At 44.7% G+C, this 26,697-nt stretch overlaps 1 protein-coding gene across 1 annotated transcript in view; it reads left to right on the plus strand.

Annotated features, from left to right (window-relative positions):
* Positions 1-26,697, plus strand: part of FAM186A (family with sequence similarity 186 member A) — a 49,872-nt gene that overhangs the window by 16,423 nt on the left and 6,752 nt on the right. Inside the window, exons 2-8 of the mRNA XM_063610467.1 lie at positions 588-807; positions 3,015-3,185; positions 7,984-10,787; positions 10,860-11,213; positions 11,358-12,401; positions 12,438-14,143; positions 26,376-26,568. Coding sequence (XP_063466537.1) covers positions 588-807; positions 3,015-3,185; positions 7,984-10,787; positions 10,860-11,213; positions 11,358-12,401; positions 12,438-14,143; positions 26,376-26,568 — 6,492 coding nt within the window. The remainder of the gene's footprint in view (positions 1-587; positions 808-3,014; positions 3,186-7,983; positions 10,788-10,859; positions 11,214-11,357; positions 12,402-12,437; positions 14,144-26,375; positions 26,569-26,697) is intronic.

The raw sequence follows: 26,697 nt of genomic DNA on the forward strand, positions 1-26,697 counted from the left end.
GCTGATAAAATTCTTTTTCTTCCCCATATACTCAATGTACTAAGCTAATAAGTGATAAGATTCTTGAGCAAAGGAGATAACGAAAGAAAAGTATGTTTGAGGCATAGTCTGATAACTGCTTTCCAGGTAAGAAAGGAAAAAAGAAGCAACTTGCATTTTTTTCTGTTTTCTTTTTCTTTCTTTCTTTTTTTTTTTTTTTTAGCAGCTACAGCTTATAAAGCATTTTCACAAATATTATACACTTCACATCAACTGTGCATTTAGTATCTCCATCATTTTACAGAGGCGGCAGAGGGAGCTCAGAAATGCTGTGATTTATTAAAAGTCATTTTAATGAAAGACCTAGAGTTAAGATCCAGATATGGCTTCAAACCCAATGCCCTTTCCATTATATCATAGCATTGCTGGGATGATGAAGGCGGAAAAAGGAATTTTTTTTAAGAGGGAAAATTTGGGACTCACAATAAAAGCTAGAATTAGCAAGACTTTAATTGGATAGCTTTAAATTAACTGTCACTGACATTCTGAGAAGAAAGGTGACCAAAGCTTCTTTTCAAACTGAGCATGCCCCCTTCTTATTCTGACAGGACATTGATATGCAGCTGAGTGAAATAATGAACAATGTGCATCGGATAATGACTCGCTATACTCTTGTTTTTAACTCGTCCTCTGAAAGGAATGTCTCCCTTACAGAACATAAGAAAAAAGAGAGAACTATTTTTCTTGAGAAAATGGCTACTTACGCTAAGACTGTTGAAATTAGAGAAAAGACTCTTGTCAACATTCTGGCCTGGTTGGAAGAATGGAGTAAGTTTACAGAAGCGGTTCAGAGGAAAACCATAAAGTTAATGAAAAAGATAGAGAAGAGAATATATAAGTAAATTTTGAAGGATTAATCAGACGAAAGCAGAAAAGACTAAGGAGGTTATTCAGAGAATGGTTATCCTCTATTCCAGTAGGAATAAAATGGGAAAAATATAGGCTCATTCACTTAGTGCCAGCTATGCTGGCCTCCTTGCTTTTTTTAAAGCATGCCAGCAGTGTCTTTATGCATACTATTCCCTTATCTGGAGCATCTTCCACCACATGGACACATGGCTCATTCTCTGCTTAAATTCCACTTTAAAATTAGATGTTCTCTGACCATCCCCATTCCCCACCACCTGGCACTTTTCCTTACACTTTACCCTTTTTTTTTTTTTTTTTTTTTTGAGACAGGGTCTCACTCTGTCACCCAGCTGGAGTGCAGGGGCGCGATCTCAGCTCACGGCAACTCCCGCCTCCCAGGCTCAAGCGATTCTCCTGCCTCAGCCTCCCTAGTACCTGGAACCAGAGGCTTGCACCACCACACCCGGCTAATTTTTGTATTTTTACTAGAGACAGGGTTTCACCATGTTGGCCAGGCTGGTCTTGAACTCCTACCTCAAATGATCCACCTGCCTTGGCTTCCCAAAGTGCTGGGATTACAGGCGTGAGCCACTGCACCCGGCCTACCTTTCTTTATTTTTGTCTATAGCATTAGTATCTGACTTCCTATATAATTAACCTTTTCTCTCTCTCCTTTCACCAGAAGGTAAGCAATATGGAGTCAGGGAACTTGTTTTACTTAATGTTGTATCCACAGCATCTAGAATAGCACACGTCAGAGTAGACACTGGTTGAATGAAAGAATGAATAAACTGGCCAGGTGCCGTGGCTCACGCCTGTAATCCTAGCAATTTGGGAGGCCGAGGCAGGTGGATTGCCTGAGCTCAGGAGTTCAAGACCAGCCTGGGCAACACAGTGAAACCTCGTCTCTACTAAAATACAAAAAATTAGCTGGGTGTGGCAGCATGTGCCTTTATTCCCAGCTACTCGGGAGGCTGAGGCAGGAGAACTGTTTGAACCCGGGAGGTGGAGATTGCAGTGAGCCAAGGTCGTGACACTGCTCTCCAGCCTGGGTGACAGAGTGAGACTGTCTCCAAAACAACAACAACAACAACAGCAACAACAAAAAGAATGAATAAACTAAGAATACCAAAAAAGGGAATTTTATTTTGTTGCTAGAAATTTCATGCAACGAGGGTTATAAATACTGGATAATGGCTGGGCGCAGTGGCTCATGCTGGTAATCCCAGCACTTTGGGAGGCAGAGGCTGGCAGATCACCCCAGGTCAGGAGTTTGAGACCAGCCTGGCCAACATGGTGAAACCCCATCTCTACTAAAAATTCAAAAATTAGCTGGGCGTGGTGGCACACACCTCTGGTCCCAGCTACTAGGGAGGCTGAGGCAGGAGAATTGCTTGAACCTGGGAGGTAGAGGTTACATTGAGCTGAGATTGCACCACTGCACTCCAGCCTGGGTGACAGAGCCAGACTCGTTCTTAAAAAAAAAAAAAAAAACCTGGATAACTTGCCAAATGAGTTAATTGGGGCTTAGATCTCCAATATTAAAACACACACACATAGGCCGGGTGTGGTGGCTCACGACTGTAATGCCAGCACTTTGGGAGGCTGAGGCGGGTAGATCACCTGAGGTCAGGAGTTCAAGACCAGCCTGGCCAACATGGTGAAACCCCATCTTTACTAAAAATACAAAAATTAGCTGGGCATGGTGGCACATGCCTGTAATCCCAGCTACTTGGGAGGCTGAGGCAGGAGAATCGCTTGAACCCGGGAGGCAGAGGTTGCAGTGAGTGGAGATTGCACCATTGCACTCCAGCCTAGGCAACAGAGCAAGACTCTGTCTCAAAACAAAACAAAACACACACACACACATTTTAGGTACCAAACCAAATAGACACTTTTTAATCTTATTCATGTCTTTATGTCTAAGACTTACTATTTAGCCTTCTATTCCAAGTTTCTTCCTTTTTAATTTATTCATAGAGAAAAGCCTCAGAATGGCAGTAAGTGTGAGATACCTATATTCCCCAATATTACTATATTGAGTAGTTACCCAGTATTATAAGCCTATGTAGCTATAGTTATTTATTTTTCTGCACAAAAATGATTTTTTTTTTACTGTCTTCAAGATGCTGTTTTGTCTGAGATGACTCTAATGGATGTGGATGAACACTACCACTGGATAGCACAAATGGAGTTGTTACAGGATGCATTAAAAGCTATCGAGAACAATGTCAAGATACTAAGCAGATTTAGTACATCTTTCCTCGATGAAAAGAAGAAACAAAAGAAAAAAACATGTGAGGGTGCTTTATGATTTTGGAGTTGGAGTAGACGGAGTTTGACTTTTTCTTAAAGAAACAACTTTTTTTTTTTTTTTCAGTCTTGCTCTATCACCCAGGCTGGAGTGCAGTGGCCTGATCTCAGCTCGAAGCAACCTCCACCTCCAGGTTTCAAGCGATTCTCCTGCCTCAGCCTCCAGAGTAGCTGGAACTACAGATGTGTACCACCACGCCTGGCTAATTTTTGTATTTTTAGTGGAGACAGGGTTTCACCATGTTGGCCAGGCTGCTCTCAAACTCCTGACCTCAAGTTATCCACCTGCCTCGGCCTTCCAAAGTGCTGGGATTACAGGCATGAGCCACTGCACCCAGCCAAAAAAAAACAGCTTTATTGAGGTATAATTTGCATACATGCTAAATGTAAAATTAAATGATTTTCTGTGTATTTACAGAGTTGTGCATTTATCACCACAACCTAATTTTATTTTTATTTATTTTAAATTTATTTATTAATTTTTTTTTTTTTTTTTTTGAGACAGGGTATCACTCTGTCACCCAGGCTGGAGTGCAGTGGCGAGATCTCGGCTCACTGCAACCTCCACCTCTTAGGTTCAAGCGATTCTCGTGCCTCAGCCCCCCGAGTAGCTGGGATTACAGGCACCTGCCACCACGCCTGGCTAATTTTTTTGTATTTTTAGTAGAGACAGGGATTTTACCATGTTGGCCAGACTGGTTTCAAACTCCTGACCTCAAATGATCCACCAGCCTTGGCCTCCCAAAGTGCTGGGATTACAGGTGTGAGTCACAGCACCCAGCCAACAATCTAATTTCAGAACATTTCCATTATCCCAAAAAGATCCCTCATACTAATTTATAGTCAATCCTTAGGCCCATCAGCAGCACCACACAGTCACTAATGTATTTTCTCTCACACTACGTTTGTTTTATCTGGATATTTCACACAAACAGAATCACATTATAGGTGGTATTTTCTGTCTATTTTCTTTCAACCTGCATTATGTTTTTGAAATTCGGCCATGTTATAGGGCATTTTGGTAATTTCTTTTCACTGTTAGTTTACACAGTTGTTTGGCTATACCACATTTTGCTTACCCATTCACCAGTTGATATACATATGAATTGTTTCCACTTTGGGGCTTTTATAAATAATGCCATTATTTGCCCACTTTTTTTTGGGTAGATAGCTAGGAGTCGAATTGCTAGGACATATGGTAAGTTTATGTTTAACTTTTAAAGAAACTTAACTGTTTTCCAAAGTGACTGTACCATTTTACACTCTCATCAGCAATGTACGCAGGTTCCAATTTCTCCATTTCCTCAACGACACTTGTTATTGTCTGTCTTTTTTTTTTTGAGACGGAGTTTCACTCTTGCTGCCCAGGCTGGAGTGCAGTGGCATGATCTCAGCTCACTGCAACCTCCGCCTCCCAGGTTCAAGCGATTCTCCTGCCTCAGCCTCCCTAGTAGCTGGGATTACAGGCATGTGCCACCACACTCTGCTAATTTTGTGTTTTTAGTGGAGTTGGGGTTTCTCCATGTTGGTCAGGCTGGTCTCAAACTCCTGACCTCAGGTAATCCACCCGCCTCTGCCTCCCAAAGTGCTGGGATTACAGGCACCCGGCCTCTGTCTGTTTTTTTTTTATTATGGCCATCCTAGTACATGTGAAGTGGTATCTCACTGTGGTTTTAGTTTGCATTTTCCTAATGACAAATGATGATGAGCATGTTTCACGTGCTTATTAAGCTATTTCCATATATTTTTTGGTGAAATATCTATTCAAGTACTTGCCCATTTTTAAAATTGAGTTTTAACTTTTTTTTTTTTTTTTTTGAGAAGGAGTCTCACTCTGTCACCCAGGCTGGAGTGCAGTGGTGCGATCTCAGCTCACTACAACCTCCACCTCCCGGGTTCAAGTGATTCTCCTGCCTCAGCCTCCCAAGTAGCTGGGATTACAGGCGCATGCCACCACATCTGGTTAACTTTTGTATTTTTAGTAGAGATGGAATGTCACCATCTTGGCCAGGCTGGTCTTGAACTCCTGACCTCGTGATCCACCCTCCTCGGCCTCCCAAAGTGCTGAGATTATAGGCATGAGCCACCGTGCCTGGCCGAGTTTTAACATTTCTTTACAGCTTCTGGATATAGGGTTTTGTTCTTTTTTTTGACAGGATCTTGCTCTGTTGTCCGAGCTGGGGTGCACTGGTACAATAATAGTACACTGCCGCCTGGAATTCCTGGGCTCAAGGGATCCTCCTGCCTCAGTCACCTGAGTAGCTGGGACTACAGGTGTGTGCTACCACACCCAGCTAATTTTTAAAAACTTTTTGTAGAGACAGAGTCTCATTGTGTTGTCCAGGCTAGTCTCTAACTCCTGAGCTCAAATGATCCTCCTGCCTCAGCCTCCCAAAGTTCTGGGATTATAGGCATGAGTCACCACACCTGGCTGGATATAAGTCCTTTATCAGAAAAGTGATTTGCAAATATTTTCTCCCTGCCTATGACTTGTCTTTTCATTTTCTTAGTGGTGTTTTTGAAGCCTAAAAGTGTTTAATGTTGATGAAATCCAATAAATGTATCAATTTTGGTTTTTTTTATGAATCACGATTTTAGTATTGTACTAAGAACTCGTATCACTCAGGGTTCAATAAGAGAGGCAGAAGAATTAGTATGACGTTATATATAATCCTTACATATATGTAGAGTCCATTGCAACTGGGAAACATACTTTGTATGATTTCTTTTCATTTATTTATTTATTTATTTATTTATTTATTTTTGAGACAGCCTCACTCCGTCACCCAGGCTGGAGTGCAGTGGCGTGATCTCGGCTCACTGCAATATCTGCCTCCTGGGTTCAAGCGATTCTCCTGCCTCAGCCGACAATGCCACTAGGCATGAGTTTTTCCAGGCTTTGCTCCAAGTCAAATCATCCCCGTAGGCAGTAAAGTTGTCAGTCCTCACAGCCTGCCTCACTCTGGTAGAAGTTCCAGGCCATGGATCTGGCGGTTGAGAATGGATGCAACTCCAAGTTTGCAAACTTTCACTGTTTGTTACTGAGGTTCAGTAGTTTTTCATGAACAAATGCTTCTCAATGTGTTGTATGCCTTAGGTCAATTTTAAAGTCCTAAAATAGTTGTTTTGGCAGTTTTGCCCTGTTTTATCTTTGCTTTTTGGGGAGAAAAAGATTGCTGATTTTCTCACTCAGCCATTCTGCAAATCTTTTCAAACGTGTGTCTTTTTTTTTTTTTTTTCAGACAGAGTCTCACTCTGTTGCCCAGGCTAAAGTGCAGTGGTGTGATCTCAGCTCACCGCAACCGCCGCTTCCCAGGTTCAAGTGGTTCTCCTGCCTCAGCCTCCCAGGTAGCTGGGACTACAGGCATGTGCCACCACGCCTGGCTAATTTTTGTGTTTTTAGTAGAGTTCACCATGTTGGCCAGGCTGGTCACGAACTCCTGGCCTCAAGTGATCCACCTGCCTCGGCTTCCCAAAGTGCTGGGATTACAGGCATGAATGAGCCTTTGCGCCTGGCCAAATGTGTGTCTTTTTTATCTGTTAATTTATGACACTTCTGAAAGAACCAAGGCAAGCTTTGATTCAGAAAAAAGAGAAAAGAGAGACAGGAATCTGAGAAAGAAAATGGAAAGCACTAGCATAACCAAAGCCAGAGAAAAGTTTTGTCTTTTTTTTTGTTTGTTTTGTTTTGTTTCTTTGAGATGGAGTCTTGCTGTGTCGCCCAGGCTGGAGTGCAGTGGCGCAATCTCGGCTCACTGCAAGCTCCGCCTCCCGGGTTCCCGCCATTCTCCTGCCTCAGCCTCTCCGAGTAGCTGGGACTACAGGCGCCCGCCACCACGCCCGGCTAATTTTTTTGTATTTTTAGTAGAGACGGGGTTTCACCGTGGTCTCGATATCCTGACCTCGTGATCCGCCTGCCTCGGCCTCCCAAAGTGCTGGGATTACAAGTGTGAGCCACCGCGCCCGGCGAAAAGTTTTGTCTTGAATTACATCTTTTATTTTATTTTATGTATGTATGTATGTATGTATTTTGAGATGGAGTCTCACTCTCTCACCCGGGCTTGAGTGCAGTGGCGCAATCTTGGCTCACTGCAACCTCCGCCTCCCAGGTTCCAGTGATTCTCCTGCCTCAGCATCTTGAGTAGCTGGGATTACAGGCATGCGCCATCACGCCTGCCTAATTTTTGTATTTTTAGTAGAGACAGGGTTTCACCATGTTGACCAGGCTGGTCTTGAACTCCTGACCTCAGGTCGTCTGCCCGCCCAGGTCTCCCAAAGTGCTGGGATTACAGGCATGAACCACCAAGCCCTGGCCTTGTCTTAGATACATTATATCTAACCCCAACCTTGTAACTAAAATTAAGTCGAGGTCACAGCTGAGTTCATGTCCTAAACTCTGGAGGCAGAAGTTCTAGGTGATTGCCAGGTACTGTGGCTTGCACCTGTAACACCAGCAGCTCAGGCAGGGAGGCTGCGGTGGGTGGATTGTTTGAGCCCAGGAAGTTGAGGCTGCAGTAATCGTGCCACTGCACTCCAGCCTGGGAAACAAGGAGATCCCCTGTCAACGAAAAAGAAAGAAAAACTTCTAGGTGATTATGTGAAAAGAGTCATTCCTTTAAAAATAATACTGTTTATTTTAGAGCTAAAGTTTTCAGATTAATCTTTATCTTATATTTAATTAGTTATAGTTAATCTAGGCAAAATTCCTTAGGTTTAAACATAGATAGAACACAATGCAAAAGAAAAAAATGCAATCTCACTGTTTTATGTGTTTTTCTTCAGCATCTAGAGGTACTCTCTGGAAATCTTGGAAAGAAAGAGTTATAAAACGACCTTCAACAGCCCATGCTTTAACACCAGATCAGATGATTAGTGATCAACTTGCAACAAATACAAAGGTTTCAGAAATCCAAAGTATGCTACAGGAACTCATAGGCACCACAATGTTCAGTACGTTGGAAAACAATGCTATTAAATATATATCATCAACAATAGTAAACCTTTCTAAAGCTTTGAGTATGCTAAATGATGAATTAAAAGGTGTTAACTTCCAAAGTTCCACTGTGTATGTACATGAGACAAGTGAAGCAGAAAAGGAGCTCTCTCTGAAGATAATACAAGATCTCAGTGACGAAAATGAAATGCTTCAGCAGAAACTTCAAGATGCAGAAGAAAAATGTGAACAACTTATTCGATCCAAAATTGTTATAGAACAACTATATGCAAAATTGTCCACGTCATCAACCTTGAAAGTGTTACCTGGACCTTCTCCACAGTCATCCAGGGCGATTATCAAGGTTGGTGATACTGAGGACAATATGGACAGTATTTTAGACAAGGAACTTGAAAATATTGTAGCCGAAGTCCAAAGAAAAGAGACCAAGGACTCTGGGATCAAATGGGACTCCACTATTTCATATACAGCCCAAGCTGAAAGCACTCCAGATTTCACTGAACTACAGCAGCAACCTGTTGCTTCTGAAGACATTTCTGAAGATAGCACTAAAGATAATGTATCACTGAAGAAAGGTGATGTCTATCAGGAAGATGAGACTGACGAGTACCAATCATGGAAAAGAAGGCACACAAAAGGCACATACGTCTATGAGACCTCTGGACCAAATCTGAGTGATAATAAAGGTGGACAGAAAGTCTCAGGGGCCAAACCTAGTCAATACTATGAGCTACAAGTACTGAAAAAGAAAAGAAAAGAAATGAAATCCTTTTCTGAAGACAAATCAAAGTCACCCACTGAAGCAAACAGAAAACATCTCTTTTTAACTGAAACAAACAGCCAAGGTGGCAAAAGCGGAGCAAGTATGATGATGTTAGAGCAATTTAGGAAGGTCAAACGTGAATCTCCATTTGACGAACGCCCAACTGCAGCAGAGATTAAAGTGGAACCCACCATTGAGTCATCGGACACAGAGGGCAAAGGTGAAATTAGAAGCCTAGTGGAGCCACTCAGTATGATCCAATTTGATGATACCGCTGAGCCACAGAAAGGAAAAATAAAAGGAAAGAAACACCATATCTCTTCAGGAACTATCACAAGCAAAGAAGAAAAAACTGAAGAGAAGGAAGTGTCGACCAAACAAGTCAAGTCTCATCAACTTGTTAAATCACTCTCAAGAGTGGCTAAAGAGACTTCAGAACCTACTAGAATTCTAGAAAGTCCAGATGGCAAAAGTGAACAGAGTAACCTCGAAGAATTTCAGGAAGCCATAATGGCTTTCCTAAAACAGAAAATTGATAACATAGAAAAGCCTTTTGACAAAAAGACTGTTCCGAAGGAAGAGGAGTTATTAAAAAGAGCAGAAGCTGAAAAATTAGGAATCATGAAGGCAAAAATGGAGGAATATTTCCAAAAAGTGGCTGAAACTGTGACTAAAATATTGAGAAAATACAAAGATATAAAAAAGGAAGAACAAGTTGGAGAGAAACATATAAAACAAAAAAAGGTAGTCTCATTTATGCCAGGATTGCATTTTCAGAAGTCACCAATTAGTGCAAAGTCTGAAAGCAGTACCTTCCTCTCATATGAGAGCACAGATCCAGTAATTAACAATTTAATACAAATGATCTTGGCTGAAATAGAAAGTGAAGGAGATATTCCAACAGTCTCAACAGCACAGAAAGACCACAAGGAGAAGGAAAAACAAAGGCGGGAGCAATATTTGCAAGAGGGTCAAGAACAAATGTCTGGCATGAGTCTCAAACCGCAGTTGCTGGAAGAAAGAAGTCTCTTGAAGGACCACTACGAGAAGATAAGTGAGAATTGGGAAGAAAAAAAGGCACGGCTCCAGATGAAGGAGGGAAAGCAAGAACAACAGAGCCAGAAACAGTGGCAGGAAGAAGAGATGTGGAAGGAAGAGCAAAAACAGGGAACTCCAAAGCAGGCTGAGCAAGAGGAGAAGCAAAAGCAAAGAGGACAAGAGGAAGAAGAGCTTCCAAAGTCAAGCCTGCAGCGGCTGGAAGAAGGGACCCAAAAAATGAAAGCACAAGGGTTGCTCTTGGAAAAGGAGAATGGACAGATGAGGCAGATTCAGAAGGAAGTGAAACATCTGGGGCCACACAGGAGAAGGGAGAAAGGGCAGGAAAAGCAGAAGCCAGAGAGAGGGCTAGAGGAACTCAAAAGGCAGATCAAAACAAAGGATCAGATGCAGATGAAGGAAACACAACCTAAAGAGCTAGAAAAAATGGTCATCCAAACTCCAATAACATTATCTCCCAGGTGGAAGAGTGTACTGAAAGATGTACAGCAGTTATATGAAGGAAAAGAGTTTCAGAGGAATCTGAAGACATTAGAGAATCTTCCTGATGAAAAGGAGCCCATATCAATCACACCTCCCCCCTCCCTACAATCCTCCCTGCCTGGAGCTCTTCCTATTTCTAGACAGCCTCTCACTAAATGCATTCATCTCACCCCTCAGCAGGCCCAGGAAGTGGGAATCACACTCACTCCTCAGCAGGCCCAGGCTCAGGGTATCACGCTCACCCTTCAGCAGGCCCAGGAACTAGGGATCCCTCTCACCCCTCAGCAGGCCCAGGCCCTGGGGATCCCTCTCACCCCTCAGCAGGCCCAGGCCCTGGAGATCCCTTTCACCCCTCAGCAGGCCCAGGCCCTGGGGATCCCTCTCATCCCTCAGCAGGCGAAGGAACTGGGGATTCCTCTCAGCCCTCAGCAGACCCAGGTTCAAGGGATCACTCTCACCCCTCAGCAGGCCCAGGCCCTGGGAATCACTCTCACCCTTCAGCAGGCCCAGGAATTGGGGATCCCTCTCACCCTTCAGCAGGCACAGGCCCTGGGGATCCCTCTCACTCTTCAGCAGGCTCAGGAATTGGGGATCCCTCTCACCCCTCAGCAGGCTCGGGAATTGGGGATCCCTCTCACCCCTCAGCAGGCTCAGGAATTGGGGATCCCTCTTACCCCTCAGCAGGCTCAGGAATTGGGGATCCCTCTCACCCCTCAGCAGCCTCAGGAATTGGGGATCTCTCTCACCCCTCAGCAGGCTCAGGCTCAGAGGATCCCTCTCATCCCTCAGCAGGCACAGGAACTGGGGATCCCTCTCACCCCTCAGCAGATCCAGGTTCAAGGGATCACTCTCACCCCTCAGCAGGACCAGGCCCTGGGGATCCCTCTCACCACTCAGCAGGCTCAGAAACTAGGGATCCCTCTCACCCCTCAGCAGGCCCAGGAATTAGGGATCCCTCTTACCCCTCAGCAGGCCCAGACCCTGGGGATCGCTCTCACTCTTCAGCAGGCTCAGGAATTGGGGGTCCCTCTCACCCCTCAGCAGGCTCAGGAATTGGGGATCCCTCTTACCCCTCAGCAGGCTCAGGAATTTGGGATCCCTCTAACCCCTCAGCAGGCTCAGGCTCAGGGGATCCCTCTCACCCCTCGGCAGGCCCAGGCCCTGGGGATCCCTCTCACCCCTCGGCAGGCCCAGGCCCTGGGGATCCCTCTCACCCCTCAGCAGGTTCAGGAATTGGGGATCCCTCTCACCCCTCAGCAGGCCCAGGTTCAAGGGATCACTCTCACCCCTCAGCAGGCCCAGGAATTGGGGATCCCTCTCACCCCTCAGCAGGTGCAGGAACTGGGGTGCACTCTCACCCTTCAGCAGGCCCAGGAATTGGGGATCCCTCTCACCCCTCAGCAGGCTCAGGAATTGGGGATCTCTCTCATACCTCAGCAGGCCCAGGAATTGGGGATCCCTCTCACCCCTCAGCAGGCTCAGGAATTGGGGATCCCTCTCACCCCTCAGCAGGCCCAGGAATTGGGGATCCCTCTCACCCCTCAGCAGGCCCAGGAATTGGGGATCCCTCTCACCCCTCAGCAGGCCCAGGAATTGGGGATCCCTCTCACCCTTCAGCAGGCCCAGGAATTGGGGATCCCTCTCACCCCTCAGCAGGCTCAGGAATTGGGGATCCCTCTCACCCCTCAGCAGGCGCAGGAACTGGGGTTCACTCTCACCCCTCAGCAGGCGCAGGCCCTGGGGATCCCTCTCACCCCTCAGCAGGCCCAGGCTCTGGGGATCCCTCTCACCCCTCAGCAGGGGCAGGAACTGGGGATCCCTCTCACCCCTCAGCAGGGGCAGGAACTGGGGATCCCTCTCACTCCTCAGCAGGGGCAGGAACTGGGGATCCCTCTCACCCCTCAGCAGGGTCAGGAACTGGGTATCCCTCTCATCCCTCAGCAGGCCCTGGCTCAGGGGATCCTTCTCATCCCTCAGCAGGCGCAGGCCCTGGGGATCCCCGTCACCCCTCGACAGGCCCAGGCCCTGGGGATCCCTCTCACCCCTCGGCAGGCCCAGGCCCTGGGGATCCCTCTCACCCCTCAGCAGGCACAGGCTCAGGGGATCACTCTCACCCCTCAGCAGGCCCAGGCACTGGGAGTCCCCATCACCCCAGTAAATGCCTGGGTGTCAGCTGTCACTCTTACCTCTGAGCAAACCCAGGCTTTGGAGTCCCCTATGGACTTAGAACAGGCTCAAGAACAGTTATTGAAGTTAGGGGTTCATCTCACCTTAGATAAAGCCCATACCTTGGGGTTGCCCCTCACCTTTAAGCAAGTCCAGTGGTCCCATAGACCATTTCAGAAATCGAAGGCTTCTCTCCCCACTGGGCATTCCATCATATTAAGGTTGTCTCCAAGCCTTAGGCTGTCCCTGGCATCATCAGCTCCTACTGCTGAGAAGTCCTCTATATTCGGGGTCTCTTCTACTCCTTTGCAGATATCAAGGGTTCCCCTCAACCAAGGCCCTTTTGCCCCTGGGAAGCCCCTAGAAATGGGGATTCTTTCTGAGCCTGGGAAGCTTGGGGCACCACGGACTCTTCTTTCCTCTGGACAGACCCTGGTATACGGAGGTCAATCCACTTCTGCACCACAGGCCCCTCCCACCCCTGGGCAGCTCCCAGTACCTCGGGCCCCTCCCACTCCAGGGCAGCCCTTTATAGCTGGAGTCCCACCCACTTCTGGACAGATTCCAAGTCTCTGGGCTCCTCTTTCTCCTGGGCAGCCCTTAGTTCCTGAAGCCTCTTCCATCCCTGGGGACCTCCTGGAATCTGGACCCTTAACCTTCTCTGAGCAGCTCCAGGAATTCCAGCCTCCTGCCACTGCTGAGCAATCTCCCTATCTGCAGGCTCCTTCTACCCCTGGGCAGCATCTGGCACCACGGACCCTTCCTGGGCGAGCTTCTTCATTATGGATCCCTCCCACCTCTAGACATCCTCCCACACTCTGGCCGTCCCCAGCCCCTGGAAAGCCCCAGAAAAGTTGGTCCCCTTCTGTTGCTAAGAAAAGATTGGCAATTATTTCTTCTCTGAAATCTAAATCAGCATTGATCCATCCTAGTGCTCCAGATTTCAAGGTAGTTCAAGTTCCTTTCACCACTAAGAAGTTCCAAATGTCGGAGGTCTCTGACACTTCTGAAGAAACCCAGATACTTCAAGATACTTTCGCTATAGAATCATTTAGAACATTTCAGTCCCATTTCACCAAATACAGGATACCAGTATCCCAAACCCCTCACACTGATGAAGGGGCCCTTCCCACTCTCATGAAGCCTACAACATCACCATCTTCTCTCACTGCTCTACTCAAAACATCACAGATTTCGCCTTTGGAATGGTACCAGAAATCCCGATTCCCTCCTATAGACAAGCCCTGGATACTGAGTTCAATTTTAGGTACCAAGAAACCCAAAATAATGGTGCCCCCTTCCTCTCCTCAAGAACTTGAAGAAAAGAGGTATTTTGTTGATGTGGAGGCTCAGAAGAAGAACCTGATACTATTAAATCAGGCTATAAAAACTTGTGGACTCCCTTCACAGCTACACACAATGGCTAGGACTCTCATAATTGAGATACTTCATATGGACATGGTTCAGCTGGGATACCTATTCCACAAGTACATTGCCTATAGGCTGATCCAGTATGCCAGGTAGATATAATTATGATATGTCTAGTTTTCTGGTTTAGTTCTGATTGCAAATATTTTCTGTCATTGTCCCAGAAGTATATTCGTATTTGTCAGGCCATATGTTCTAAAAGACTGTCTTATATAAGATCTATGGGAAGGAAGCCTGTTTAAGATAGCAAAAGGAGATATATTTTTTGGAAAATAAGAAATGACACGTAACATGATCCATTTCATCCATATATATCTCCAGCGGAGATGCCAAGTATATTTTGTGGATCATGGTTGGTCTCCAAAGCATCAACTTCAAAAGTTTTCAGTTATTCTGAATTTCTTTCATCATTTTTGGCTCACCAGAAACGTATGATCTTTAAAATGGGAGATGGCATAAAAAAAGAGTGAGACCAGGCATAGTGGCTCATGCCTGTAATCCCAGCACTTTGGGAGGCTGAGGCAGGTGGATAACTTGAAGCCAGGAGTTCAAGACCAGCCTGGCCAACATGGTGAAATCCCATCTCTGCAAAAAATACAAAAATTAGGCAGGCGTGGTTGCGTGCACCTGTAATCCCAGGATTCCTTGGGAGGCTAGGGCAGGAGAATCGCTTGAACCCAGGAGGTGGAAGTTGCAATGAGCCAATCGTGCCACTGCACTCCAGCCTGGGTGAGTCAGCCTCTGTCTCAAAATAATAATAATAATAATAAAAAGAGTTCCTGCTATTGGCAACAACACGGATGGAACTAGAGGTCATTATATTAAATGAAATAAGCCGAGCACAGAAAGCCAAACTTCATATGCTCTCACTCATTTGTAGGAGCTAAAAATTAAAGCAATTGAACTAATGGACATAAAGAGTAGAAGGATGGGACAGGTGCAGTGACTCACGCTTGTAATCCCAGCACTTTGGAAGTCTGAGGGGGGAGGATCACTTGAGCCCAGGGGTTTGAGACAAGCCTGGACAACAAATTGAGACCCTGTCTCTACAAAAAATACAAAAAATTAGTTGGGCATGATGTTGCATGCCTGTAGTCCCAGCTACTCAGGAAGCTGAGCTTGGAGTATCACTCAAGCCCCAGGAGGTCGAGACTGCAGTAAACCAAGATTGCGCCACTGCACTCCAGCCTGGGTGACAGAGCAAGACCCAGTCTCAGGAAAAAAAAAGAGAAGGATGGTTACCATAGGCTAGAAAGGGTAGTGGGGGTGGGGGGAAAGTAGGGATGGTTAATGGGTACAAAACAATAGAAAGAATGAATAAGATCTAGCATTGAAAGCACAACAGGGTGACTATAGTCAATAATAATGTAATTATACATTTAAAAATAACAAAGAGTATAATTGGATTATTGGATTGTTTGTAACACAAAGGATAAATGCTTGAGGCAATGGATACCCCATTTACCCTAATGTGATTATTATACATTGCATGCCTGTATCAAAACATCTCCTGTACCCCCAAAATATATATACCTACTATGTACCCACGAAAAATTTTTTAATGAAAAAAACAAACAAACAAAAAATGGCCACGCGTGGTGGCTCACATCTGTAATCACAGTACTTTGGAAGGCCGAGGCAGGTGGATCATGAGTTCATGAGTTTGAGACCAGCCTGGCCAATATGGTGAAACCCCATCTCTTCTAAACTACAAAAATTAGCCAGGCATGGTGGCACGTGCTTGGAATCCCAGCTACTTGGGAGGCTGGGCAGGAGGATTGCTTGAACCCAGGAGGCGGAGCTTACAGTGAGCCGAGATTGAGCCACTGGACTCCAGCCAGGGGGGCAGAGCAAGACTCCATCTCAGGAAAAAATAAAAAATAAGCAGAAAAGAAAAATAAAAAATACAAGTAAATACAGGCAGGGTGCAGTGGCTCATGCCTGTAACCCCAGCACTTTGGGAGGCCAAGGCAGTTGGGTCACTTGAGGTCAGGAGTTTGATACCACCAACATGGTGAAACCTCATCTCTATTAAAAAAAAAAAATACAAAAAATCAGCTGGCCAACATGGTGAAACCCCTTCTCTACGAAAAATACAAAAGTTAGCTGGGCATGGTGGGCGCCTGTAATCCTAGCTACTCAGGATGCTGAGGCAGGAGAATCGTTTGAACCCAGGAGGTGGAGGTTGCAGTGAGCAGAGATCGCGCCATTGCACTCTAGCCTGGGCAACGGGGCGAGACTCCATCTCAAAAAAAAAAAAAAAAAAAAAAATTACCGGGCACTGTGGCTCACACCTGTAGTCCCAGCTACTCAAGAGGCTGAGGCAGAAGAATCACTTGAACCCGAGAGGCAGAGGTTGCAGTGAGGCAAGACTGTGCCTTCGTCTCAAAAAAACAACAAAAAACAAAACAAAAGAAACAAAGGGAGATGGCAGATTATGTAGGAGGTTGTTGCCATTGGCAAATTTGCTGTTGGAGTGACCTGGAGGCAGCAGGCAGCAGGTCCTGGTCCTGATTTTTAAAAGTTGCAAATATCAGAAATGGATTAGGGCAGGTAACAATTTTCCTGCCATTCTTAACATTTGCATTTGAAGTTACCAACCTATTATTTCGGGGATTTTTTTTTTTTTCTTTTTGAGATGGAGTCTCCCTCTTTTGCCCAGGCTGGAGTTCAGTGGTGTGATCTTGGCTCACTGCAACCTCCGCCTCCAGGGTTCAAGTGATTCTCCTGCCCTCAGCCTCCAGAGTAGCTGGAGGTGTGTGCCACCACGCCCAGCTAATTTTTGTATTTTTAGTAGGGACGGGCTTTCACCATGTTGGCCAGGCTGGTCTCGAACTCCTGACCTCAGGTGATCCGCCTGCCTCAGCCTCCCAAAGTGCTGGGATTACAGGTGTGAGCCACTGCGCCCAGCTATTATTTTCTATTGATCTGCCTATTGATAAGTCACTTCCATTCTCTGTTATTTTTGTTTTATTTTTATGATGCTGAGTCTTTGAGGTCGTTAATAGTGCTGTTTGCCAGCACTTGTCAATGAGATGTGAGCAGAATTGATATGTTATTTCTGTGCTGAGCTTGTCATTGTTGGTTTGATGACCTACAGAGTTTTCTTTTCCTCTGGCATAATAACCCACAATGTTCAAGGTGATTGTTGTTCCTTTATACATGTCCCTGAAAGAATACAGTGAAGTTCACTCCCTGACAAGCCATGATGGATTCGTAGTATGAGCAACAAGTGAATTTTTTTGTTGTTTTAAGCCACTGAGGCTTGGGAGTTTTGTTAAAAGAGCAAAACTTAGTTTATCTTCACTAATAGAGTCTTCCTATCCGAGAATATGGTATATCTCTTTTTTTTTTTTTTGAGACAGAGTCTTACTTTGTCACCCAAGCCAATTATACATCTTTTTTTGTTGTTCAGGTTTGTATGTGTGTGTGTGTGTGCATGTGTGACCACATATGCACAAAATTTTGATTTTTGTATGTTTATTTTATTTTATTTTTGAGACAGTCTCGCTCTGCTGCCCAGGCTGGAGTGCAGTGGCGCGATCTCCGCTCACTGCAAGCTCCACCTCCTGCATTCACGCCATTCTCCTGCCTCAGCCTCCCGAGTAGCTGGGACTGCAGGCGCCCGCCACTATGCCCCGCTAATTTTTTGTATTTTTAGTAGAGACGGGGTTTCACCGTGTTAGCCAGGATGGTCTCGATCTCCTGACCTTGTGATCCACCTGCTTCCGCCTCCCAAAGTGCTGGGATTACAGGCGTGAGCCACCATGCCCAGCAATTTTTGTATATTTAAATAAATGTATGCAACAGATATAGGGCTGGGCGCGGTGGCTCACGCCTGTAATCTCCCAGCACTGTAGGAGGCTGAGGTGGGCAGATCACCCAAGGTCAGGAGTTCACCTGGCCTGCATGGTGAAACCCCGTCTCTAATAAAAATACAAAAATTAGCTGGGCATGGTGGCGTATGCCTGTAATCCCAGATACTCGGGTGGCTGAGGCAGGAGAATTGCTTGAATCCGGGAGGCAGAGGTTGCAGTGAGCTGAGATGGCGCCACCACTACATTCCATTCTGTATGACAGAGCGAGACTCAGTCTCAAAAAAAAAAAAAAAAAAAAAAAGAGCATCTTAAAGTTTTCATCTAGCTCTTGCATATTCTAAGTGTTTCTTTTATTTTTGTTATTGTTGCTATTGTAAATGGAGACTCAATTTTGTATGCAGCCATCTTGCTGTATTAAAGCATGCAAACGTTTTTTCGTTGAATTTCTTTCTTTCCTTTCCCTTCCTTCCTTCCTTCCTTCCTTCCTTCCTTCCTTCCTTTCTTCTTTTTTTTTTTGGCAGGGTCTGGCTTTGTCCCCCAGCTGGAGTGCAGTGGTGCAATCTTGGCTCACTGCAACCTCTGCCTCCCAGACTGAAGCAATCCTTCTACCTCAGCCTTCTGAGTAGCTGGGACTACAGGCACACGCCACCACGCCCGGCTAACTTTTGGTTTTTGTTTTTTTTTTTTTTTTTTGAGACAAAGTCTCGCTCTTGTCCCCCAGGCTGGAGTGCAATGGCACGATATAATACTGTTCAAAGCAGTCTACAGATTCAATGATATTCCTATTAAACTACCAATGTCATTTTTCACTACATTAGAAAAAACTATTGTAAAATTCATATGGAACCAAAAAACAGCCCAAATAGCCAAAGCCATCCTAAGCAAAAACAACAAAGCTGGAGGCATATTACATTATCCAACTTCAAACTATACTATAAGGCTACAGTAACCAAAACAACATTGTACTGCTACAAAAACAGACACATAAACCAATGGAACAGAGTAGAGAACCCAGAAATAAAGCCCCATACCCACAATCATCTAATCGTGGACAAAGTCAACAAAAATAAGCAATGAGGAAAGCACCCTCTATCCAATAAATGATGCTGGGACAGCTGGCTGGCCATATGCAGAAGAATGAAATTGCATCCCTACCTTTCACAATATACAAAAATTAACTCAAGATGGATTAAACATTTAAATGTAAGACCTCAAACTATACAAATCCTAGAAGAAAATCTAGGAAATATCATTCTGTTTCTTTTTTATTTTTATTTATTTATTAGAGACAGAGTTTTCGCACTGTTGCCCAGGTTGGAGTGCAGTGGCACTATCTCACCTCACTGCAACCTCTGCCTCCTGGGTTCAAGCCATTCTCCTGCCTCAGCCTTGCCAACATCTGTTAGCAAGGCTGCAAAGAAAAGGAATGCTTATCCACTGTTAATGGGAATGTAAATTAGCTCAGCTACTGTGGAAAGCAGTTTGAAGATTTCTTGTTTTTGTGGTGGTGGTGGTGTTTTGTCTTTGTTTTTTGTTTTGTTTTGCTTTGTTTTTTAGATGAAATTTTGCTCTTGTTGCCCACTCCTGGCTAATTTTTGTATTTTTAGTAGAGACGGAATTTCATCATATTGGTCAGGCTGGTCTTGAACTCCTGACCTCAGGTGATCTGCCTGTCTTGGCCTCACACAGTGCTGGGATTACAGGCGTGAGCCACCGCGCCCGGCCTTGTTTTGTTTTTTGACATGGTCTCACTCTCTTGCCCAGCGCAATGATGGCTCACTGCAGTTTAGATCTCCTGGGCTCACGCAATTTTCCCATATCAGCCTCCAAGCAGCTGGGACTACAGGCCTACGCCATCATGCCTGGCTAATTTTTTAATTTTTTATTTTTTGTAGGGTTAGGGTCTTACCATGTTTCCCAGGCTAGTCTTGAACTCCTGGGCTCAAGTTATCCTCCTGCCCCAGCCTCCCAAAATGTTGGGATTACAGGCCTGAGACAACATGCCCAGCTGAGATTTCCCAAAGAACTTAAAATAGAACTACCACTTGACCCAGCAATCCCATTACTGGGTATATATTCAAAGGAAAATAAATTATTATACCAAAAAGACACATGCACTTGTCTGCTCATTGCAGCATTATTCACAAAGACATGGAATCAACCTAGGTACACATCAATGGTGGACTGGATAAAGAAAATGTGGTATATATACAACATATGGAATACCATGCTGCCATAAACAAGGACAAAATCATGTCCTTTGCAGCAAATGGATGCAGTCGGAGGCCATTATCCTAAACAACAGAAGAACAGAAAACCAAATACCGACATTCTTGCTTATAAATGGGAGCTAAATGTTGGGCACACAGGGACATAAAGACGGGAAAAACAGACACTGGGGACCACTAGTAGGGGAGAGAGGAAGTGGGACAAGGGTCGAAAAACTACCTATTGGGTACTATGCTCATAACCTGCGTGATGGGATCATTTGTACCCCAAATCTCAGCATCATGCAATATAACCATGTAACAAACCTGCATAGGTACCCTCTGAATCTAAAGTAAAAGTTGAACTTACTAAAATAAAAAAGAAAAGTTGAATTAAACCAAATTCAATTTGAAAAAAAAAAAAGACTGGCTGGGTGTGGTGGCTTATCCTGTAATCCTAGTACTTTGGGAGGCCAAGGTGGGTGAATCACTTGAATCCAGGAGTTCGAGACCAGCCTGGCCAACATGGTGAAACCCCATCTCTACCAAAAAAAAAAAAAAAAAAAAAAAAAGGCTGGGTGTGGTGGCTCACACCTATAATCCCAGCACTTTGGGAGGCCAAGGCAGGCAGATCACGAGGTCAGGAGAACGAGGCTATCCTGGCTAACACAGTGAAACCCCGTCTCTACTAAAAATACAAAAAATTAGCTGGGCGTGGTGGCGGGTGCCTGTAGTCCCAGCTACTCTGGAGGCTGAGGCAGGAGAATGGCTTGAACCCGGGAGATGGAGGTTGCAGTGAGCCGAGATTACACCACTGCACTCCAGCCTGGGTGACAGAGCAAGACTCCGTCTCAAAAAAAAAGAAAAAAAAGAGAAAACAAAAACCCATGGATTAGCTGGGTTCGCTGTAGTCCCAGCTACTCAGGAAGCTGAGGCATGAGAATTGCTTGAGCCCAGGAGACGGAGGTTGCAATGAGCCAAGATCGCACCACTGCACCACTGCACTCCAGCCTGGGCAACAGAGTGAGACTCTGTCTCAGAAAACAGCAACAACAACAAAAAAAACCCTGAATGTTCAATTTTGTTAAATAATGTGATTTGAGCACTTTATTTTCACATTTATTAAAGAAAATGTGGGCTGGGAAGGTGGCTTACGCTTGTAATCACAGCACCTTGGGAAGCTAAGGCGGGAGGATTGCTTGAGGCCAGGAGTTTCGAGACCAGCCTGAACAACATAGGGGGCCCCGTCTTTCTTTTTTCCTGAGATAGGGTCTCGCTATGTTGCCCGTGCTGGAGTGCAGTGGCATGATCACTGTTCACTGCAGTCTCAACTTCCCAGATTTAAGCTATCCTCCCACTTCAGCCTCCCCAGTAGCTGGGACTACACGCACCACTACACCTGGCTAATTTTTAAACTTTTTGTAAAGGTAGGGTCTCCTGTTGCCCAGGCTGGTCTTGAATTCCTAGGCTCAAATGATCCTACCACCTTGGCATCCCAAAGTGCTGGGATTACAGTTGTCAGCCACTGCACCCAGCCTGACTCCATCATTAAAAAAAAAAATTATCTAGTCTTGGTGGTGTGCACCTGTAGTCCCAGCTACTTGGAAGACTGAGACAGGAGGACTGCTTGAGCCCAGGAGTTCAAGGATGTGGGGAGTTATGATCGTGTTGTGCCACTGCATTCCACCCTGGGTGGCAGAGCGAGACCTTGTCTCAAAAAAAAAAAAAAAAAAAAAGGTCAGGAGCGGTGGCTCACCCCTGTAATCCCAGCACTTTGGGAGGCTGAGGTGGGTGGATCATGAGATCAGGAGATCGAGACCATCCTGGCTAACATGGTGAAACCCTGTCTCTACTAAAAATACAAAAAAAAAAACTAGCCAGATGTGGTAGCATGCAGCTGTAGTCCCAGCTACTTGGGAGGCTGAGGCAGGAGAATCGCTTGAACCCAGGAGGCAGAGGTTGCAGTGAGCCGAGATCATGCCACTGCACTCCAGCCTGGGCAACAGAGCAAGACTCTGTCTCCAAAAAAAAAAAAAGGGAGATTTTTTTTTCCCTTAGTTCTATTAATATAATTATATTAAACCATCATTGCATTCCTGGCATAAATCCTATTTGTTCTACATGTAACCTTCTTTGTTTTTTTTGTTTTGTTTTGTTTTGTTTTTAAGACAGGGTCTCTCTTGGTTGCCCAGGCTGGAGTGCAGTGGCATGATCTCAGCTCACTGCAACCTCCGCCTCCCAGGTTCAAGCAATTCTCTTGCATCAGCCTGTTTCAGCCTCCAGAGTAGCTGGGATTACAGGCGCGCCGCCGCCATGCCTGGCTATTTTTTTTTCCTTCTTTGAATATATTGTAGAATCACTATATTTTATTAAGGATTTTTCTCATTCATATTCATTAGTTAAGTTTGGCAGGCAGTTTACTTCTTATGGTATTATCTTTGTGAAGTTTTGATATAATCTTAAGCTTGCATCATTAAAAAATGTGGAAGTTTATCTTTTGTTCTCTGAAACAATTTAATAGTAAAATTAGCTGTTCTTTTAAGGTTTGGCAGATTTCCCCTATGATATTACACTGGCTTAGTACTTTTTGAAGGGAGTTCTTTGACAGCTTTCTCTCAATTTTATTTATTATTTTCCCAGACGAAGTCTTGCTCTGTTGCCCAAGCTGGAGTGCAGGGGCACGGCCTCAGCTCATTGCAACCTCCGCCTCCTGGGTTCAGGGAATTCTCCTGCATCAGCCTCCTGAGTAGCTGGGATTATAGATGTACATCACTACACCCAGCTAATTTTTGTATTTTTAGTAGAGACAGGGTTTCACCATGTTGGCCAGGCTGGTCTCGAACTCCTGACCTCGTGATCTGCCCACCTTGGCCTCCCAAAGTGCTGGGATTACAGGTGTGAGCCACTGCGTCAGGTCGCTTTCCCAATTTTTAAGATTCATTTAGATTTATTGAAGACTTTGAGAACCTAAGTAGCATAATCTGACCTGTCTCAGTAAAATCATTTAAAAATATGATATACAATCATAACCTTAATCCCATCGAGGATCAATTCATTTTTTCAGAAAGCTCTTCTCTAATATTTGATGTTATAATAACAAAATCACAGACAGATGCAACAACAAATAAAATACTGACAGATTAAAAATTTTATGACAAGGATGGCTAGGTCAAGAAGATTCTAATATTATATGTGAGAGAAAAATATTACAGTAATATAAGCCGTTTTTGAATAAAGATTTCTGTAGAGCCTCTGTAAGTGAAGAATTCTACACTTAAGTGCTAAAATATAGTTTTAGAATTGTATTCCCACATGATCGGTGAAATATATCTGAGAAGAGATGACAGGGAAGATGTAAAATTAGAAAAGATGAGCTGGGCGCGGTGGCTCATGCCTGTAATCCCAGCACTTTGGGAGGCCAAGGCAGGCGGATCACCTGAGGTCAGGAGTTTGAGACCAGCCTGGCCAACAAGGCAAAATCCCATCTCTACTAAAAATACAAAAATTAGCTGGGCATGATGGCATGCACCCGTAATCCTGGCTACTTGGGAGGCTGAGGCAGGATAATCGCTTGAACTCGGGAGGCAGAGGTTGCAGTGCGCCGAGATCACACCACTGCACTCCAGCCTGGGCACCAGAGCAAGACTCCGTCTCAAAAAAAAAAATTAGAAAAGATGATGATAATTAGACATTTGTTTCCATATACATTGAAGAAAGTTCTCAATAGTACTAGATGTTGTGCTCTCTAGATAGCATCACTTAATTCATCAACTTTTTTTTTTTTTAAAGAGACAGGGTCTTGCTCTATCAACCAGGCTGGAGTGCAGTGGTGTGATCATAGCTCACTGTAACCCCAAACTCCTGGGCCAAAGCGACCTGTGTGTGCCATCATGCCCAGCTAATTTTTGATATTTTTTTAGAGATGGATCTCCCTCTGTTGCCCAGACTGGTCTTGAACTCCTGGGCCCAAGCAATCCTCCTGCCTTGGCCTCTCAAGGTACTGGGATCACAGGTGTGAGACACCGAGCTCAGCCCATCAACATTTAAAAAATATCCACTACTTGTGGGGATTGTGTTAGGTGCAGGGATTAGAGGGTAGAAGGATACAAAGATGGATAAGCTACATCCCTGCTTTCAATGCACCTAGTCTCCGCAGAGAGACAGTCACACAAAGAGACGATTATACCGTATGATGTGGAAAGCACAATGATGGCGCATGTGCAGTTATAGAAGAGGACTGAGGAGAGGTGGGAGTTAGGTGCAGCTTCTGGGAGTCTGGACCTCTGAACTGTGCCTCAAAGAACCAGTAAAAGTCAGAAAGACAGGCAGGGCACTGTGGCTCACGAGTTTGAGGTCAGGAGTTTGAGACCGGCCTGACCAACATGGTGAAACCCTGTCTCTACTAAAAATAAAAAAATTAGCCAGGCACGATGGCGGGTGCCTGTAGTCCCAGCTACTCGGGAGGCTGAGGCAAGAGAATCGCTTGAACCCGGGAGGCGGTGGTTTCAGTGAACCGAGATTGTGCCACTGCACTCCAGCCTGGGTGACAGAGTAAGACTCTGTCTCAAGAAAAGAAAAAGTCAGGAAAACAGAGAAGTCAGAGAGTGTAGCAGGGTAAAGAAAGGCAGCAGGAAGAAGCGCTGTGTGTGTGTGTGTGTGTGTGTGTGTGTGTGTGTGTGTGTGTATAAAGTACTTTGTAGCTGGTACTTAGAACACAAAGAATAAGCAAAATGTAGTAAGAGATGAGACTGGAAAGATAAAAGAGAGGCAAGATAAAAGAGAATCCTAAATCACATGCTAAGGAACTTGTATTTCATTCCGTACTTAATAGGGGATAACTAAAGAATTCTTAACAAGGGAAGTAAAATGCCAGTAACGTGGAAGACAGATTTAAGAAGAGTAAAGCTCATACAGAGGCATAAATTAGGACTAGGTGGCATCCACCTAAACGTTTTGAAAGAATATAAGGGTGAGAGTAGAATTACTGGGAAAATATTTACAGTTGTTTTAAAAGGATTCTATGCTAAGGTGATATATTAACAGTGTAACTCCTACTAAACAAGGGCATCCATGCCAGGCAAGCTGGTGAAGTCTAAATAAAAAGTAAAATCAGCCCGGTCTGGTGGCACACGCCTGTAATCCCAGCACTTTGGGAGGCCAAGGTGGAGGAATTGCTTGAGCCTAAGAGTTCGAGACCAGCCTGGGCAACATAGTGAGACCCTGTCTCTACGAAAATTATAAAAATTAGCCAGGCGTGGTGGTATGTATGCCTGTGGTCCCAGCTACTTGGTAGGCTGAGGTGGGAGGATCAATGAGCCTGAGAGGTTGAGGTTGCAGTGAGCCCTGGATGCACCACTACACTCCAGCCTGGGCAACACAGTGAGACCCTGTCCCCAAAAAAAAAATTACTACAGTCGTGAAACAGTAAAAATGGATAGACTAAAGGAAATATAAATTTTGTAGGAGAATCATGCTAATCTAATCTGGAATTGTTGGAGGAAACACTGTATGGATGAGGAGAAACTAAATGAAAATAAATTATGTAAATTTAGTTATGTGCATACAGGGGCTTATAATGCGTCTACAACAAACACAAACTTCAGATACATTATTGCATTTAACTGGAAGAGTGGGAATCAGGTTCAGAAAGTTCATCCTGTTTGCCCAAATCACACAGCTAATAAGTGGTAGAAGTGAATTTTTAAAAATCCATTTCCAAAGTCTAGATAGTATACTATACTACCTATTATACTACACTGTCTTAAAGTAGTAACTGTAATGGTTTTTATATTCAAATCTTAATCATGCTTTCTCTTAAACATAGACTTTGAAGTCAAGCAGATCTTGGTTCAAATTTCCAGAACTTCTCTGATACTTAAATGTGTTGCATGTAAAATGGATATAATAATATTTACTTCAAATAATGGTTGAGGCCAGGCATGGTAGCTCACACCTGTAATCCCACCACTTTGGGAGGCTGAGGTGGGCGAATCACCTGAGGTCAGGAGTTCGAGACCAGCCTAGCCAACATAGTGAAACCCCGTCTCTGCTAAAAATACAAAAATCAGATGGGTGTGGTGGTGCAGCCTGTAATCTTAGCTACTTGGGAGGCTGAGGCAAGAGAATTGCTTGAACCCTGGAGGCGGAGTTTACAGAGAGTGGGGATTGCACCATTGCACCTCCAGCCTGGGCAACAAGATTGAAACTGCGTCTCAAAAAAAAAAAAAGAAACTGAGGACAAGTTTGCTGAAGTAGGGTCTGCAGCTATTATCATGCTAATTTTTATTAATCTTTTCAAGGAACAACATAACGAAACGACTAAAAGCCATCCAAAATACTGGGAAAGGCTGTGAGGCCAGGAACCTCCACGTGATGCTGAGCAGACTTGATGACTACGGGAAAAAGGTGATGCAGGTCTGGACTGAGAAGCAGAAGTCTTTAGGGCAGAAACGGAATCAGTGCCTGAAGAAAATGATACATGTATTCAACCAGGTAACCTGCTTTCCACTCCCTCTGTCCAGCATGTTGTAAAAACATGAAAGTGGTAAGCTTTGTAAATGACATTTACCTGGAGACACCATGTCATATTTCTTTCCTGGGCTGCTGTAACAAATTACCACA

This window comes from Symphalangus syndactylus, chromosome 10 (genome assembly GCF_028878055.3).
Source record: "Symphalangus syndactylus isolate Jambi chromosome 10, NHGRI_mSymSyn1-v2.1_pri, whole genome shotgun sequence".
Lineage (NCBI taxonomy): Eukaryota > Metazoa > Chordata > Mammalia > Primates > Hylobatidae > Symphalangus > Symphalangus syndactylus.